We start from the raw sequence: 16,704 nt of genomic DNA, 5'->3' as shown, positions 1-16,704 counted from the left end.
CTTCTTAGTGGCGGGACCAGGAAGATGGATCATGCAGAACAAAGAAATCACTGATTCAAATGGGAAAGGCATTCAGCAATGATCCTTTCTATTATAAAAAATGCACCACCCCTAACCACCCAGGCGCACTGCTAGAATAAATGTTACCACTAAGTCATCTTCCATCCAGGGTTTCCTTCCTTAGCTCCTGGCTCGAGGGCCACTCACCTCATAAGCCTGCTGGTGACTCTGCTTCTCGCTGTCCTGGCCCAGGGCAGCCAGGATGATGCCGCTGCTGTTCTTGGTGGCAAAGGTTGCCAACAATTCCGATTCTGGTGACAGAGACCTGGGTGGCAGTTCCACGTAGCCGCCTCTCAAGAAGCTAACACTTCGGATGGGCTGGTCACAAAGAGGATGAGAAGGCACAGTCAGGCCAGCCCCGGGCTGGAGCTCCCATGACAGAGGCTGCCACCCTTTCCTTCCACCCTTGGGTCTGTTCAGCCCCCTGGTTTAGACCTGTTATCTTCCAATGTCGGTATGTCGGGGACATTCATAGAAACTCTTCCCCATATGAATAAAACACTCCCCACCTCCAGTACACAGCCTTTTCTCACTCCGTAGGAATTTCTGAGTAAGTCAAAGGTTGATCTGGATATTTCCAGGTTTTTGATGCAGCCCAGGTAGCTTTTGCTGGAAACACCTTTCCTGTGGGGAAGGAGGGAGAACCACCACAACAGTATTAGGATTTTATGTCCTCCCAGTGCTGAAGGAAGAAGTCAAAACGGACCTCCACGTAAGGAAGACCTCTTGTCATTCTGCAGAAATGCCTAGGCTTCCCTCTAAGAAGGATGCTGATGGCGAGAACTTCAGGCCAAACAAGGACTCCCCTTAGGACTAAAGAAAGGGACTCCCCTTAGGACTAAAGAAAGTGAGCCTGACCGCCTAGGTGGCCACCTAGATCAAGGCAGGTTTAATATGCTAAGGGAAACTATTAAAGTCATTGCAATTTAAACATACACACTAGAACACAGGGCAGTTGGAAGAAAGTGCTTCAACACAAGGACATTAAAGCACAGAGATGACAACCCAGTCTCCATGTACAGCAAACGTGTACCTCCCCCGGGGCAGGTTTGGGCAATGCTATTTCCCAGGATCATGTGGCTAGGAGGGACTGGCCTTGGTCCATACGTGTTTGTGAGCTCTGTCTTGCAGGAAATAACTGCATTTGGAAAGGTCTGGGGTTATCCAAAACCCTGTTTCTTTGCTTAGAAGTCAATCCCTTATTTTTATTACAGAAATTGCCACACTGCTGGGTGGGGCGAGGCTGCAGTGTGAACAGGCTGTCATTTCCAAATCATGGAGACCCCCGAACATCGCCAATTACACCCTGAAGCACCAGCCAGTGACAAGAGAACTTTGCAGGAACATGGTTTCCTGCCAGAGTCATCAAATTTCAACCTTTCTTTCTGCCTTTTTTTTTTTTTTTTTGGCTGTACCCATGGCATATGGAGGTTCCCAGGCTAGAGGGTGAATCAGAGATGTAGCTGCCAGCCTACATCACAGCCACAGCAATGCCAGATCCAAGCCATGCCTGCCACCTATACCACAGCTCACAGCAACACTGAGTCCTTAACCCTCTGAGCAGGGCCAGGGATTGAACCTGAATCCTCATGGATACTAGTTGGACTCATTACTGCTGAGCCACAATGGGAACTCCAAGTTTCAACCTTTCTGAATCTCAATTTCTTCCCCTGCGAGTGAGGAGGCCAGCCTCAGTGAAATTCAAGATCCTTCTAGCACAAACATCTGTGACTTAAGATGTCTCCCTAGAAAAGGGATCCTGCCATTTTCTCAGGGTCTACACTATGCACCATTTAGGCAAAGAACAAGTGAATTACAACTCTTGTAACTTCAGGAACATCCCTGATGCCACCAGGTCAGGGAATGACGTCTGAAGGATTAGGAGACAGGCTTTCAGTCCCGGCCCAACCTTGGCAGAGGGGTAAGGACCGAGGGCAAGTGACCAACCCCCTGGAAGCTTAGGAGTGTCCACTTCCAAGACCGAGGTGGGGGAGGGGGTGGCAGTGGCTGTAAACTGTTTCTTGAACCTTCAGACGTTTCCAGCTGAGAAGGGCATGTGTCAGGAAGTGGATTCTGGGCTGCTCCACCCACAGTAACTGCATCAGCTGCATTTGTGGGTAAGAACTCAGCTTGAAGATGAGGTATTGCAACAAATACACACTGGAAAACTACCAGGTTGTAACTCAATTTGGACATTTCGTGATCCCACTCCCTGCAAACTACACTTCTTTGACTACTGGTCCAATACGTCCTTTTATTAAAAAAAAAGAAAGAAAAAGGAGTTCCCATTGTGGCTCAGTGGTTAACGAATCCCACTAGGAAACATGAGGTTGTGAGTTCAATCCCTTGCCTTGCTCAGTGGGTTAAGAATCCGGCGTTGCTGTGAGCTGGGGTGTAGGTTGCAGACGTGGCTTGGATCCCATATTGCTGTGGCTCTGGTGTAGGCTGGTGGCTACAGCTCCAATTAGACCCCTAGCCTGGGAACCTCCTTATGCCACAGGAGCAGCCCTAGAAAAGGCAAAAAGACAAAAAGACAAAAAAAAAAAAAAAAAAAAAAAAAAAAGACATGCACAGCATGATTTGTTCCCAATCCAAAATGACAAAACTGAGGACAACAAACCATGAACCATGGAAAGTTTACGTAAATTATTAAAGTTGCAAAGCTAAACAAGAATGAACGCATCTCTCTTCTGCTATCATTCGTCCAACTTGCTGATGCTGGTCTTTCAACTTTCATGTACATTATTCATTCTAATCACACAAAGGGGGAGTCCAGATAAGTCTGCAGAAAGCATGATCCTTTTTTTTTTTTTTTTTTTTTTTTGCTGACAGAGAGATTCTACTACTCTTAGAATATCTGGACAGGAGAATGACATGTGATGATGGGGTATCCAAATGGCACGTGTAACAATTTTTTAGATATTTTAAAAGCAAGAAGTAGAAAAATCATAAATTCTACTGCAGGAAGCTTTCTTGACTTCCTAATTAGTGGCATATTAATCAAATCAGAATGTTAATGTTAATGATGCATTAAATTATATCCCATCAGCAAAGATGTTGACGTCCTAACCCCCATTGGAAACAGGGTCTTTGCCATTGTCATCAAGGCAAGTCGAGGTCATTAGGGCAGGTTCTAATCCAGTATGACAGCTGTCTTAGGAAAGGGGAAAATTGGACGCAGAGACACACATAGAGGGGAGCTGGCGTGTCCACACAGACAGAATGCCGTCTACAAGCTCAGGAGTGCCCAAAGCTACCAGAAGCCCAGAAACAAGCATGGAACCGGGTCTTCAGGAGGCAGCAGCTCTGCCGACAGCTGATTTTGGACTGTAGCCTCTAGAACTGTGAGAGACCGCATTCCTGTCCTTAAGCTGCCCGGTTGGTGGAACCTTGTTATGGAAACTAAGACAGTTGGTAATTTGAGACATGAAAATTCTGCCCGTGGCTTCATACCTCACCACTCTCGACCTAGGTACTCCACCCACATAAATCGGATCCTTGTCTAGACGATTGAGGTCAGAAGATGCTCCCGGAGTTTCGCCTTGCTTGGTTTCTTTGTAGCTGGTGTCATGTGCATCGATAACCGCTAGGAGCCCTAGAGGAGATAAAAAGGAATAAATAAGAAAATGAACCTCATTTTCTACAGAAAGGTAAAACACAGACTTCCAGCAAAGTTCCTTTACAAAGATATAGTCATTCTGCAAATCTGATCAGGGAATGTTCTTGACTGATACATGACGACTGAAAATCCTCTTTACCAATGTCAATAATAAATCCAGAAAACACACGGTAAGTGGTGAAAGTACGTGTGTGGAAGAAAAGAGAATCAATTCACTCCTTGATTCCAGTTCAGCATTTCGGGTTAAATAATGCACTTAGAAACGGGAGTCCCACAGAATTATAATGCTCCTCCAGCAAACTGTGAATCCTGGTGCTTAGTATTCCCAAGAAAACAATGACTTTTGAGGAGACTATCATTCAAGAGTACCCAGAAATCTAAAGCAAAACAAAAAACTGCTGACTTTGGAGAGATTTTAATTCCGAGGCAGGTGATGGACATTCTGTCCATCTTCTGTGCCCTTACCTTGTTTTTTGTTTCGTTGGAAGGCGATTTTATACCAGGTTCCATTATTATAACGTCTGTCTGTAATAAGTGCAAGAGGCCCAGAGCCCAGGTCAACAGTAACCTTCACTCTGCCGTGGACCAGCTCGATGGATAAAAAGTCTTTCTGTAAAGAAAAGAGTGACTCATAGCTACTTTGTTATCACAAGATTTCTTTTCTCTTCAAGTCAGGGATGGCGGAAACCTCCTACAGTTAAACCGAGAAAAGGAAATCTGGCCCAACAGCCAGAAGTCAATGTTCCCAAAATAAAAATGTCCACAGAGGCTTATTGGAATAATATGCAGACATACAGGAGACAAACTCATGGTCATCAAAATCTACAATATAGTAAGAGAAGTGGAATCTCTGTGTCTGTTTTCATTTAGACTGACAAATGGGCCGGTCCTAAAAATAAAAACAGAAGATTGAGAAAAATCACCAGCCCAAAAGCTGAAAGTAAGATCATGAACTTCCCGTAAGGGACCTCAGATAAGGCCATGTGGTCAGAGGGAATAAAATAAGACAGCTCATTTAAGCTCTGAATTTAATAAGAAATGTTTAATTGGTCTCTATAATGATGGGAGGCTATTTTCTACTTGATGTTCTCCTATATTTTCCAAACATTCTTCAGTGAAGTTGTATGGATAAAATTAAACATTTAAAATGGGGAAGGAGTTCCCATTGTGGCTCAGCGGGAATGAATCTGACTAGGAACCGTGAGGATGCAGGTTCAATTCCTGGCCTTGCTCAGTGGGTTAAGGATCCCGCGTTGCCGTGAGCTGTGGTGTAGGTCACAGATGCAGCTCAGATCCCTTGTCACTATGGTTGTGGGGTAGGCCGACAGCTACAGCTCTGATTAAATCCCTAGCCTGGGAATCTCCATATGCTGCGGGTATGGCCCTAAAAAGGCAAAAATCAAAAAATAACCTAAAATGGGGAAATAACGTGGCATATATCTGTGCATATTATACAAGTATAAGCTCATAGAAGAATCATTAAACATAGACATCCTCATAGTAATCCAACTGCATACACGCAATGGGGCCCAGTGCCCCATGAAGACTCTTACGGTGCCATTGGACGCCAGGTAGAGAAGCAGCCCATTTGGTGAGAAGGTGCTAAAAAGCATGATTATCTGAGTGACAGTAGCCCGGAGGGTCTTCTCCACAACAGAATACCCGCTCCCATCAAAATGGAAAGACGCGTCTTCATTCTGGGGGCTGCAAAGAGAGAAGGTGAAACATACGCTATTATCAGGAAGGTAGTTAAAGAGAACACACAGTACTTGCGCTGAGTCCTCCCTCACAAAAACAGCAATAGCGTGTTTATTCCTATAGTTTGATAACAAGTGTCGGTTCAAATATATTCAAATACACTCCCCATGAGATTATGCAAAACGAGCACCCAGTTGCTTTAGGAGGGAAGGAAAGTTAATGTAGGCACTGTCCACAGTACTGAAAAGAAATCCCCCCAAAGGATGGATTCCTGCTGTAAATATTTCTACTTTATGGCTAGATTTTCATTTGTTCTCATTTCCTTTAACGTGACTTTGACGGCCCTTGATGTTAGTCCTTTAATGTCCTTTCTTAATTCCAGTGCTTTGAGAATAATTTTTGTGTGGGCATTTATCACCTTTGGCTGGTTTTAACTAACACATCAGCTAAACAGGACTGATGGTGGAAAACGAATATGAAAAAAAAAAAGAAAACAAATATGTACAATGTATCAGGAGTTCCTGCTGTGGCTCAGCAGTTAATGAATCTGACTAGGAACCATGAGGTGGTGGGTTCAATCCCTGCCCTTGCTCAGTGGGTTAAGGATCCGGTGTTGCCATGAGCTGTGCTGTAGGTTGCAGACGCGGCTCGGATCCTGCGTTGCTATGGCTCTGGTGTAGGTTGACGACTGCAGCTCTGATTCGATTCCTAGCCTGGGAACCTCCATATGCCTCGGGAGTGGTCCTAGAAAAGGCGAAAAAAAAAAAAAAAAGACGACAACAACAACAAAAATACAATGTACCAGAAGGATCGGTTTACCGGTTTACAAAAATGTCATTGACAAAAAAGGATCTCAAAAATCTGCAGGATAAGCCTACAACAGTTATATATGTGGACCCCAGCACTGCTTAGATAAGTGTTTTGTACTTTTCCCCATGCCTTGAAAAGCTCAAAAAGTACAAGGTAACTTCATCTGGAACATATCTTTATTATGTTCAAAAAGTATTTTTCTGGAATGTCACAGGGCTTGAGAGTGAAACAGATTAGGGAGTTTGGGGGAAGGTATGGATTTGTACTTTTCTCAGTTGAAGGCGTAGTAACCAAACTCAGGGCCACATCACCAAGCAGGGACAGAATAACTTAGCAGTGAAATTGTTTCCAATAACAAAACAAAATGTAGCGGAACTTGATAAAACCCGAACTTTCAAATATATAGCTTCCTGTAATCCTGACTTTTCTAAAAATTTCTGTCTTGAGATCTCCTATAAGGAAGTGTAAGGAAATGTGTTCTGCATAAACAGACTGTGGCCTAATTCTCAATCACTTAATTCTCAAACTTTTGGCCTCCTATATGCATGTCCATTGCTCTACCTCTTGGCTGACATGTTTCATATGGCTAAGGACACAGACTCTGGAACCAGAATGCTGAGGTTCAAATCTCAGCTGTCTAACTTACTAGCTGTGTGACCTTGGAAAAGTTACCTAACCTCTCTGTGTTTCCTCTCCTTTATAAAATGGGGTAATGATAGAACTTCTGGAAGGGTTAGACATGACTTAATACTTGTAAAGTTCTTGAAACAGTGTCTGGTACATGGCAAATCTTGGCTCCCTTTTAGCTCAGATTATTCTGTGTTCAGAGGTCCTCAATGAGTCCCACTTTGCCTCAGAGTTTAGGCTTCTTGCCCAAGGTCACACCAAGGTCACACCCAAGAAAATGGGGAAGCCAGTTTCCAGTGAAATCGCAGAAATCCACCTGGTAGGACCCTGCATGCCCTCTCCCTCCCCAGAGCTCATGAGACCTCTGTTTTCAGGAAGGTGGAATCTTTGCTTCTGGCTTTTCTCCGTCAGCAGGTCCTGCCTGAGTGCGGGGCCACTGAGTGGAAAGAATGCACAGGAAAGGATGGATGAATGCGGTTCTCCTGAGACGACTCACATCCCTGGGGTCAGCGGCACTTTTCTGGGGCTTGTCCCCTTGTGGGTTAGGCTTTCCTTCTATCACTACAAGGCCCATGTGCCTCTCTAGTCAGACCTGGCACCTGTTCCCAGATGGGCCACAGGAAGGCAGTGCCAGGCCCTGCTGGCTAAGCTCCTGGGACAAATGACCAATGGGATCCGCCACCGCACTTCCTGGTTGAATCCCTCCTGATGCCCCGTGGTTATTGCGAGAGCCCGGCAGTCAGCAGGCCCGGGCAGACGCCTCCTCCCAAGTCTCAGCTCTGTGACCCTGGAAGAATGACTAGACCTCTCTGATCCAAGCTCTCAGTCATGAGATGGGATGCACCGAAGCACCCGTGAGACTCCGTGCAGCTTTATGCGAGTGACAGGATGTTGCTTGGGCTCCCAGCCTAAGGTGCCACCCACCTACTGCTGCCCCTACTGCTGCAGCACAGAGCCCCTGTTCATGTTTCCACAAAAAAGCATCTTAGGAATTTTTCCCTAGGGCATGGGACACTGGAGGGGATGAGCTCTGCGCCTAATGCTGACAATGCCAGTATCTAGCAGAGGGCCCGGAAACAGATGGCCGTCCCATCCCAAAGGCCTATCACACTCTATTGCAATAGCCACTTAGAACCGAAACAAGCATAAAGGCCTGTTAATTCGACAAAAGGGGATTCTTCCATATTTAGATGTGAACTGTTAAAAAATCAATGGTTTATTTTCTATCATCCTTAAAGAATTTAAGAGATTGTTCATAATTATGCACATGCTGATACCATGCAAAGAGGTGTAAGTATACTCAAAGAGGAAAAAAAACAAAAAAATTCAATACGTCTACTTCCTAATATAAATCAAAGTTAACGGTAAATGATCATATTGAGAAAAAAACTTTTTTAAAGCTAAAGAACACTGCTAATGATGGACCATGCTAATGATTTAACAATGGCCAAAGTATGCACAAAGGTAAAAGGACAATGAATTCTGATTACTGACCTGTTAAAATGGATCCAGTTACTAGAAGTCATTTATTAACTCCTTGAGCTAAAGTTTGTCTAAGAGGGGAGGGCATTTATCTAAAGTGAAGACAGTTTAATCCACTGACAAATGTAGACATAGGGACCCGTTTGTGTCTCTATCAGCACTTACAAAGCTCGTTCTATGGAACACAGCCACGCTGGAGGACTCCTTTTTAAGAAGAGTTCAGGGTCAACGGAGTGTTGGAAATGCTGCCTCTAACCTTTTCCCAGGACAGGGCCACAGTGCATGTTAGCGTCTCATATGTTGCTCGCAGGGCATATTACCTTCCAAAGCAGCCGTGGCACTTCCCTTCCCTTTCCATGTAGTTCCATAGGCCGATGGACTGTCCATTCAGGAAGGCCTCTCCCATGCAGCCTTTAAAATGAGTGACCTTCACAGCTGGAGACTTCTAATGCAAACGAACACACACACACACAGGCCATGTATATTAGGGGCAGAAGAATACTTTCTTGTTTCTTTTTCTTTTTATGGCTGCACCTGTAGCATATGAAAGTTCCCAGGCTAGGAGTCGAATCAGAGCTGCATCTGCAACCTACACCACAGCTCATGGCAATGCCGGATCCTTAACCCACTGAGCGAGGCCAGAGATCAAATTTGCATCCTCATGGATACTCGTCAGATTCTTAACCCACTGAGCCACAACGGGAACTCCAGGACTATAGTCTTTAAGGGCATGAATATATCTATCTTATTCTAGGTATATTCCTTAAGAACACGAAACTCCTCCTTGGGAACTCAAATCTAATGGATCCAAATTTTGAGAAAACAACAGCCAGAAAAATGACCAGTCTGGGAACACCGGGCTTCCTTCCAATCATGAACTGGAATCCCAAGTGACAGCAAGACGAGATCCCAAAGGTCACCTCGGTTACTAAAGTCACTAGAGAAAAGGTCCCTTAACAAAGGAGAAAAGAGACCCAGAGAATGTAGTTGGCCATGAGGGCCTGGTGGGAGTGGAGACCCCTACTCTCATTTCAGCAATGAACCAAATCCAGGCGGCTCAACTTTACTGGGTGAGAGCATAACTGATATAATAAAATACACGATGGGCTCTTTTGCTAAACACTACTTGGTATTCATCTACCACTAGAGTTAAAATAAACACAGAGGAAGTCCACAGAAATTAGTGTGTAATATTGAATTTCCTCTTCTATTATTGGGGAGAAAATGAATAGTGAAATGAACCATTGCCTTCTTTTCCATTTATTCTATTTATTAAGCATGATCCTTTATAAAACCAACCCAAGGCTGCAGATGAACTGTCATTAAGCACAATGATAGAAGCTGGACCATCTTCACCTGCCTAGAATATTTTCAAAAATTTAAACACATTCATTAAAGAAATAAATTTTCTTAGACTTATAAATTGACTTAGAAAGTTGTGTTACTTTCATGTGTATAGCAAAGTAAGTCAGTTTTACATGTACATATTTATTTTATATTTTGGTAAAACCAGCCAATCAGTCCCGCTCAGACGGACGTTCTGAAGGTTACCTTGATCTGTCCTCCAAGCCCTCCAACAAACATCAATGTTGAATTGTTTACGTCCAGAACATTAGCCGTGCCAGGGGATTTGCTTGTTCTTGGTGGTGGCTTTTGGGACGCGCTCATTTCCTTTACACTCAACGAACCAGTGTTTCCAAATCTAAGGATCACAAAGAATTGCAAAAAGAGCACTTTCAGGATTGCAAGCCAATGAGCAGACATGCACACTTGTGTCACCTGCAGCCTCCCTCTGCTTCTCCCCATGTCCCCAGCGGGTCTCTCTGCTTCTGGTCTTGCCAAGCCCACCTCAAGTTTGCACTGCAAAGTCACGTGGAGCATTTCTTCTAAAACATGAATTCAATCACATTACCTCCTTGCTTAAAATAGTTACGGATAATGGACTAGATATACTGGGAGCAGTCTTCTGCCTTTATTATTATCTGATTTGTTCGAATGGAAAAGCAGAAATCAGAAATTCCCAACAACACACCATCAACAACAAACTGTAATATTACCGAAAAGGGAAAAGAAAGATACACCTACAGCTGCTTAACAGCAGTTGGCCCTGGAGAGGGGCTTTAAAAGGAAGAATTTTGCTAAAACGCATCCCCACTTGTATCCTGATCTCGGCACTCTGCTTGTACCCCGCCAGCCACATGGCGTTTCCGCCACCTTGGGCTTTACTCCCCGTTGCTGGGGCGAACACACTTTACTGGGTTGGCTGCCTCAGGTTAAGACTTACATTCTTTTTTTTTTGCTTTTGAGGGCTGCACCTGCAGCATATGAAGGTTCCCAGGCTAAGGGTCCAATTGGAGCTACAGCTACCGACCTATACCATAGCCACAGCAATGCCAGATCCGAGCTGTGTCTGTGACCTATACCACTGCTCACAGCAACACCGTATCCTTAACCCACTGAGCGAGGCCAGGGATCAAACCTGTAACCTCATGGCTCCTAGTTGGATTCTCTTCCACTGCACCACATGAGACCTTACATTCTAAAGGTAACATAAGCTTTTAACTTTTTCCTTCTTTTGATTATCGGTTTTGGTAACCAAGTTTATTTCTTCTGCAGTAATGAAAAAAAAAAAAAACACAAAACCTTATTTCTATAATTAATCCAAACCAAGTATTCTGGTTTCACTATAATCTGACTTCCCAGAAATTTCAGACTGTTATCTGATATTACAGACATGTAATGACTTAGAAGATGCAGGTTTAAAAAAGACAGATGCTCTGAGAGAACTTTCGCTGCTACCTGGTTACATAGATGCTGTGCCATCTGCTGTCATCAATCGGGAAGTCTGGAAATTCCACACGTGCTGACCCGGAGCCCAAATCCCAGAGGAAGGCCACTTTCCCTCTCCGCATCTCCACTGCCAGAAAATCGGACTGGGGTGCGGGGCAGGAGTGGGGATGAGGTCACATACCAGACAATTCACGTGACAACCAAAACACTTTAAAGAGCCAGTTCTTATAGCACTTTCTGTATTCTTAAGGAATAGAAAAGTGAAAAATAAGACATGATCTTTTGTCTTTCCAGCTCCCCCTCCTGGAGCTGGAGCCTGACCTAGAGTATTGGAGGTGGCGGCCACCATCAGCCACCTGTGCCCCTCCACCCTCGCCCAGCATGGCCTTTACGAAGCCTCCTATGAGGGTCTCCAGGAAGACTTGCTGGTGGTGTCCAGCCTCTATGGGGTCATGAGCAAAGGCACCACACATGTTTGTTTGCCCAGCCTGAGAACACACAAACGTGAGGCGCACAACAAGATGGCAGCCATGATATCCGGCGTCATGGACTGACCTGTGTTTTGCACTGTGCATTTTAAGGAGACACAGCAGATGGCATTTGGGCTTCCTCATGTTTTCTGCCCTAACATACCCAAGGGCTCTGACTCACTCCCACTGACACAGCCCAAGGAATCAATAGTCTTCACCTCTGGGAGCCAGGAGGGTCTCGGTGGGTGGAAGGTCCTGGGGGATGCCTGACCACCTGATGTGCCCGTTGCGGTGCACACCTCCACCCCTGGTGACAGCCACCAAGATGGACTCCACAGACCCAAAGAGAAACTTGGTGGCTTCAGAGGTACATTATGAAAAGTTTGGTCCTCATGGTTCACAGTTAGGATGTGGGGGTGGTGGGTGGGGGGCATCTTTCATCAAAGCCACCCTCCTCCTCACAGTCATTCAGTTCCATAGTTTGCTTGCTTTCTAGGGCCATACTTGAGGCACATGGACATTCCCAGGCTAGGGCTTGAATCAGAGCTGCAGCTGCTGGCCTACGCCACAGCCACAGCAATGCTGGATCCCCAACCCACTGAGCGAGGCCAGCAATCAAAGCCACATCCTCATGGATACTAGTCTGATTCACTAAGTATCTAAACTACATTACTAAGATTCACTACCACTGAGCCATAATGGGAACTTCCTAGTTCATTTTTAATCTAGTATTACCAGGTTAGCAAAAGATTAGCTCCCTTATAAGAATTAGTGATTTCCCAAGGGCCCTATTTTTTTTTTCCCCAAATAAGTACCAATTCAGAAAATACACCCTGTCCCTAAGGGACTTGGTGGCATTGCTTTGGCAGGTCACACTCACACTGGTGCTGCTCCCCAGGTAGAAGAGAAGGTTGTCAGGCTCGTCTGTCTTCACGTTTAGGGTCAGGCTGTTATAGTTGGTAGAGGAAATCTGAGGCTGGTAGGCCCGGATGCAGTCTCTGTCTGCAGACACGGCGACTTTGATCTGCAGGAGGAAAAGGGAAGTGTCCTTGAGTGCCCAAAAGTCCTTTAGGGACACACACTGGCAGCTCGCCTGCAGCTTGAAAGTGCTCTTCTATTCCCCACTTGCCCCTGCTGCCGGCTTTCCCCTCTAGATAATACAGAGCAATCTGGGTCTCATAAAGTGAAAAAGCAGATGGGTGCGAAAACTTGTTGTTTTTGGTAAAGTAGCTTAACATGGAAAAGTTGGTCTTGGATTTTAACAGGGTATTTCCTGGAGGGAACCTCTCTCATGTGAGACATGGACCAAAACCAACAATCAAAAGAAGGACAAAGACAAGGAACTGATCCGGTTCACCTTGGAATCTTGCCTCTGGCACAGAGAAGGTACTGGTGGGTCATTTACAGAATCAGCGGAAGGCTGATCTACTTATTCATCCAGCAAATATCTATAGAACGATGATTCCACTTATATATTTTTCTCTGATAAAGAATTACTCTCATGGATTCTGTACAGTAACCTTCAAGATTGTGAGTTTACATTAAGCAGAATGCTTGGAGCCATCCAACAGGTTTACATTTATTTGGTGACTGGAACTAAAACAGATGGAAACCAGAGCCCTTGTAAACCCACAGCCCTTTTCCAGTGAGGTCACTCGGGGACCAAAGAATCCGGAGCCCCTTTCTCTGGGCCAGAAGTTCCAGGAAGATAAACCTTAGACCGGAGGTCACACTCATGGTCTATAGGTCCCCAGGAACATGACAAATGATAATCTCTCAAGCCTTATTTCCCTGAAGCTCCTCTCCTTTAAAGCACAGCCAAAGCCATGTGCCAAGGACCGCCGGGAAACAAGCCCTCAAGTTGTGCTTCTCTGGTGTTTTATGCAACCAGTGGCCTGGATTTATGCAGCATCCATGCTGCTTCATCAGAATCCTGGAGTTGAGGCCCACACTGCATGAACATTCTGAAGAGTACGTGGAAGGTGAAAACCAAGGTGGGAAACCTTGTGTGGAAATAACACCACATGCAACCAATGAGACTTACAGTGATGGTGACACTTAGCTATTGAGGTAATCGGTATGGATCCATAAATCTAGACCACAAAGATAAACCTCCCTAAAGACACAGAGGTTCTTTGCAACCTTATGAAACACACTGAATGAAAGCAGAAATCAAAGAGAAGGAGACTAACGAAACATACTTAAGTAAATACCTATCCGACAAGGTTTGAAATACGCTTGGTGACAGGCTGGGAGGAATCTGGGGTGGCTGAGAGCTTGCTGGGGCAGGTATGACAGAGCCCTTTGCACAGGCGGCCCCTGGGACTTGGCTACTGGAGCCTCAGCTTTGGGAGTGCTGGGCAGCACTGGGAGGCCCTGGGGAGCACCCACTCACAGACGCTGCCTGTTTCCGGGCCTGGCTGATCAGCAGTTTGATTTCTGATAGGTTTCTGCTCAGGGTCTCTTCCAGGGTCTTCAAAGGCTTCAGTCGATCAAATAAAAGGCTGGCTTGTGTCTCCACATCTCTGACTTTTCTTCCAGCTAACAAAGCTAAAGTATGAAGGTGGCCGGACAATTGGAGGGAGGGGGAAAACAAGAGAAATGAATTGGTCACATCACTAAGGCAATGAAAGAAACCCGAATATCCTAATAATCAAACCCATGATATTTTTGGTAACTACATGGAAAACACAACCACATTAGCCGTTACCCCAGGCCCTTTTCTTTCTAGGTGCAAATCCAGAGGTAGGTGCCTTTTTAGTGTTTAGGAATGCAGGCTGGGCACAAGGCACCTCTGTGCCCCAGGCTTGCTCAGATGATGCAAATCACAGACTTTCCTGGCGGGGAGGGGACCGCCACGTACTGGTCATCGACGAGTCGCGGAGAAGTTGGTCTGTCTCCTGCAGCGTGGCATTGACCCTGGACAGGTCCGAAGAGGTATTCCGCAGCTTCTGACTCAGCCCCAGGACATTCCTGAACGTGCTTGTCGCGCTCTGGTTTGCAGACGCGGCCAGCTCTTGGATTCTGGTCCCCCTGTCACTGACACCTGCAGTAAGGTTACAGGCTAGCACGCACTCCAGGGGGTACACACAGAGAAAACCATAAAACCACACATGTCATTTTTACCCAGAACCATGTTACGGAATTTCTCATTGGCTGTTGAACACAAGGGAGGCTGCTGTTTTTAATGGCAACACAAAGGCTGTAGGTCACGTGCTCTACGGCTTCCTTTTAGGGATGAATGAAACATTTAGGGTGAAGATCCTCTGTATTGAAATATGATTTCAATACACAATGAGATCATAAAACAACTGCTAATTGCCATGGGCCCAGTGTCTTATGTGTTAATAATCTAAACGCTTTACTTGGGCCCTTTTCCGGTCATGCTCTTCTCATAGTCATTCATACCTCCGTCAGACCGCTCTGTGTCTGGATAAGAAGTTTGGGAATTTAAATCTGTGGTGGAGAGAGATTCCTTGGCTAGAGGAAGTATATTTGCCCACCACATCAATCGGCTGCTAGAAATAACAGCACAATAACAACTCAATGGTTACTGAAGATAAATTAGAATTCAGCTATTCTAGGCAATCTGGGAGATTTTTTTTTAAGGCACCGCATTCATTTTTAAAGTGTTTAATATATAGTGGGGCAAGATTAACACTAGAAGAAGCTGGATGAAGGTCTTACAGGTTCCTTTTACTTTTCTTGCAACATTTCAGCAAGTTTGAAATTGCTGAAAATAAAAAGTTATTTTTCCGTGTTTGATCAACATATATCACATATCTTTAAAAAGAAGAAGGAGGAGGAGAAGGAGAAGAAGAAATTTCCAGATCAGAAAATGTTCCTTTAAGGTAAGAAGTCAGTCCAGGAGTTCTCGTCATGGCTCAGAGGGAATGAATCCGACTAGCATCCATGAGGATGCAGGTTTGATCCCTGGCCTTGCTCAGTGGATTAAGGATCCGGTGTTGCCACGAGCTGTGGTGTAGGTCACAGACTTGGCTCAGATGCAGCGTTGCTGTGGCTGTGGCTTGGGCCAGCAGCTACAGCTCCAATTTGACCCCTAGCCTGGGAACCTCCATATGCCGCAAGTGCAGCCCTAAAAAACAAAAACAAACAAAAAAAAAGTTATCCTATTTCAGTCTTCATGAACAATGCATTTCCAAACTATCAATATTAAAGTGATCTATTTTAGAATGCTTATGGCTCACGAAGGAAGATTTAATTTTCAAGCAAGAATTCTCTAGCTTCCCAGATTTATAATGAGTCTAGTATTTCCCTCTAAAGCAGGAACATTCCAGCTTCTCTACTTGCTGGCATCTTTGGATGACCCTCTTTCATCTCAGGGATGTGTCTAGCCCACTGTAAAAGGAAGCAATAGGGTAGCATAAAGAATCAAAAGCTTTTGTTTTTCAGAGTGTAATTCTATTCCAATGCAGGTGCTCTGACGTTATAAAAAAAAAAAAAAAAAAAAAAAAAAAAAAAAAAACACAAAAAACAGAGTCATCTTCTCTTACAAACCATCTTCCTCTGAAAGTGAAAACTATCTCAATCTTGGTCTCATTTGGGGAGAGGGCTCTGCACCAGACTCGTGGCAGGCCTTCCTCATGCTCACGTCTAAGGGTTTTGCGATAGAAGATATTAATGAAATCATGACCCCCCTTTCCACTTACCTTCAGGAATTGCTCTAAGTAGCAAGAGTGATTCGTTGATCTGCCTCGTAATTTGATTAGCATTCTCTTGAAATCTGCTTGTAGTATTTTTCAGTTCCTTCAGTTCCGACGTGATACCTATCAAAGGGGGAAAAGTGTTCCCTTTGAGGCTAGCCCTACAAATTACCTAGGCAACGGTTTTCTTGATCATTCCTGACCCACCTGTAAAATCGGCAGCTTTCTCCAGAGACCCCAGATATTGAAAGTTTTGCCAGCAAGACTTAGCACCACTCAGTATACAAATTGTGTGTTTTTAGTTTGCTAAGCAGATCATTTTTTCCCTTCTCACTAATATTTCCTTTTGAATTTCACGTCCAAATTAATGAGAGCTCCAGGGTGGAGAACCGTCTTTAAATCACTGTCTTAATCAGACTCATGAAGTTCCCAACCACACCTCAATCTTGGCCACCTTTCTCCTCTGGGTTGTAAAACCCCAAAC

General features: G+C 44.8%; 1 protein-coding gene across 1 annotated transcript in view; it reads right to left on the bottom strand.

Annotated features, from left to right (window-relative positions):
- LAMA1 (laminin subunit alpha 1) overlaps positions 1-16,704 on the bottom strand; it is a 135,615-nt gene that overhangs the window by 19,144 nt on the left and 99,767 nt on the right. Inside the window, 12 exon segments of the mRNA XM_021096069.1 lie at positions 208-378; positions 570-684; positions 3,514-3,655; positions 4,145-4,289; positions 5,233-5,383; positions 8,617-8,741; positions 9,848-9,998; positions 11,096-11,229; positions 12,437-12,580; positions 13,952-14,106; positions 14,420-14,602; positions 16,227-16,343. Of these exon segments, the coding sequence (XP_020951728.1) occupies positions 208-378; positions 570-684; positions 3,514-3,655; positions 4,145-4,289; positions 5,233-5,383; positions 8,617-8,741; positions 9,848-9,998; positions 11,096-11,229; positions 12,437-12,580; positions 13,952-14,106; positions 14,420-14,602; positions 16,227-16,343 (1,733 nt within the window).

This window comes from Sus scrofa, chromosome 6, assembly GCF_000003025.6.
Source record: "Sus scrofa isolate TJ Tabasco breed Duroc chromosome 6, Sscrofa11.1, whole genome shotgun sequence".
Classification (NCBI taxonomy): domain Eukaryota; kingdom Metazoa; phylum Chordata; class Mammalia; order Artiodactyla; family Suidae; genus Sus; species Sus scrofa.
This window is presented reverse-complemented; position numbering and strand designations above follow the sequence as displayed.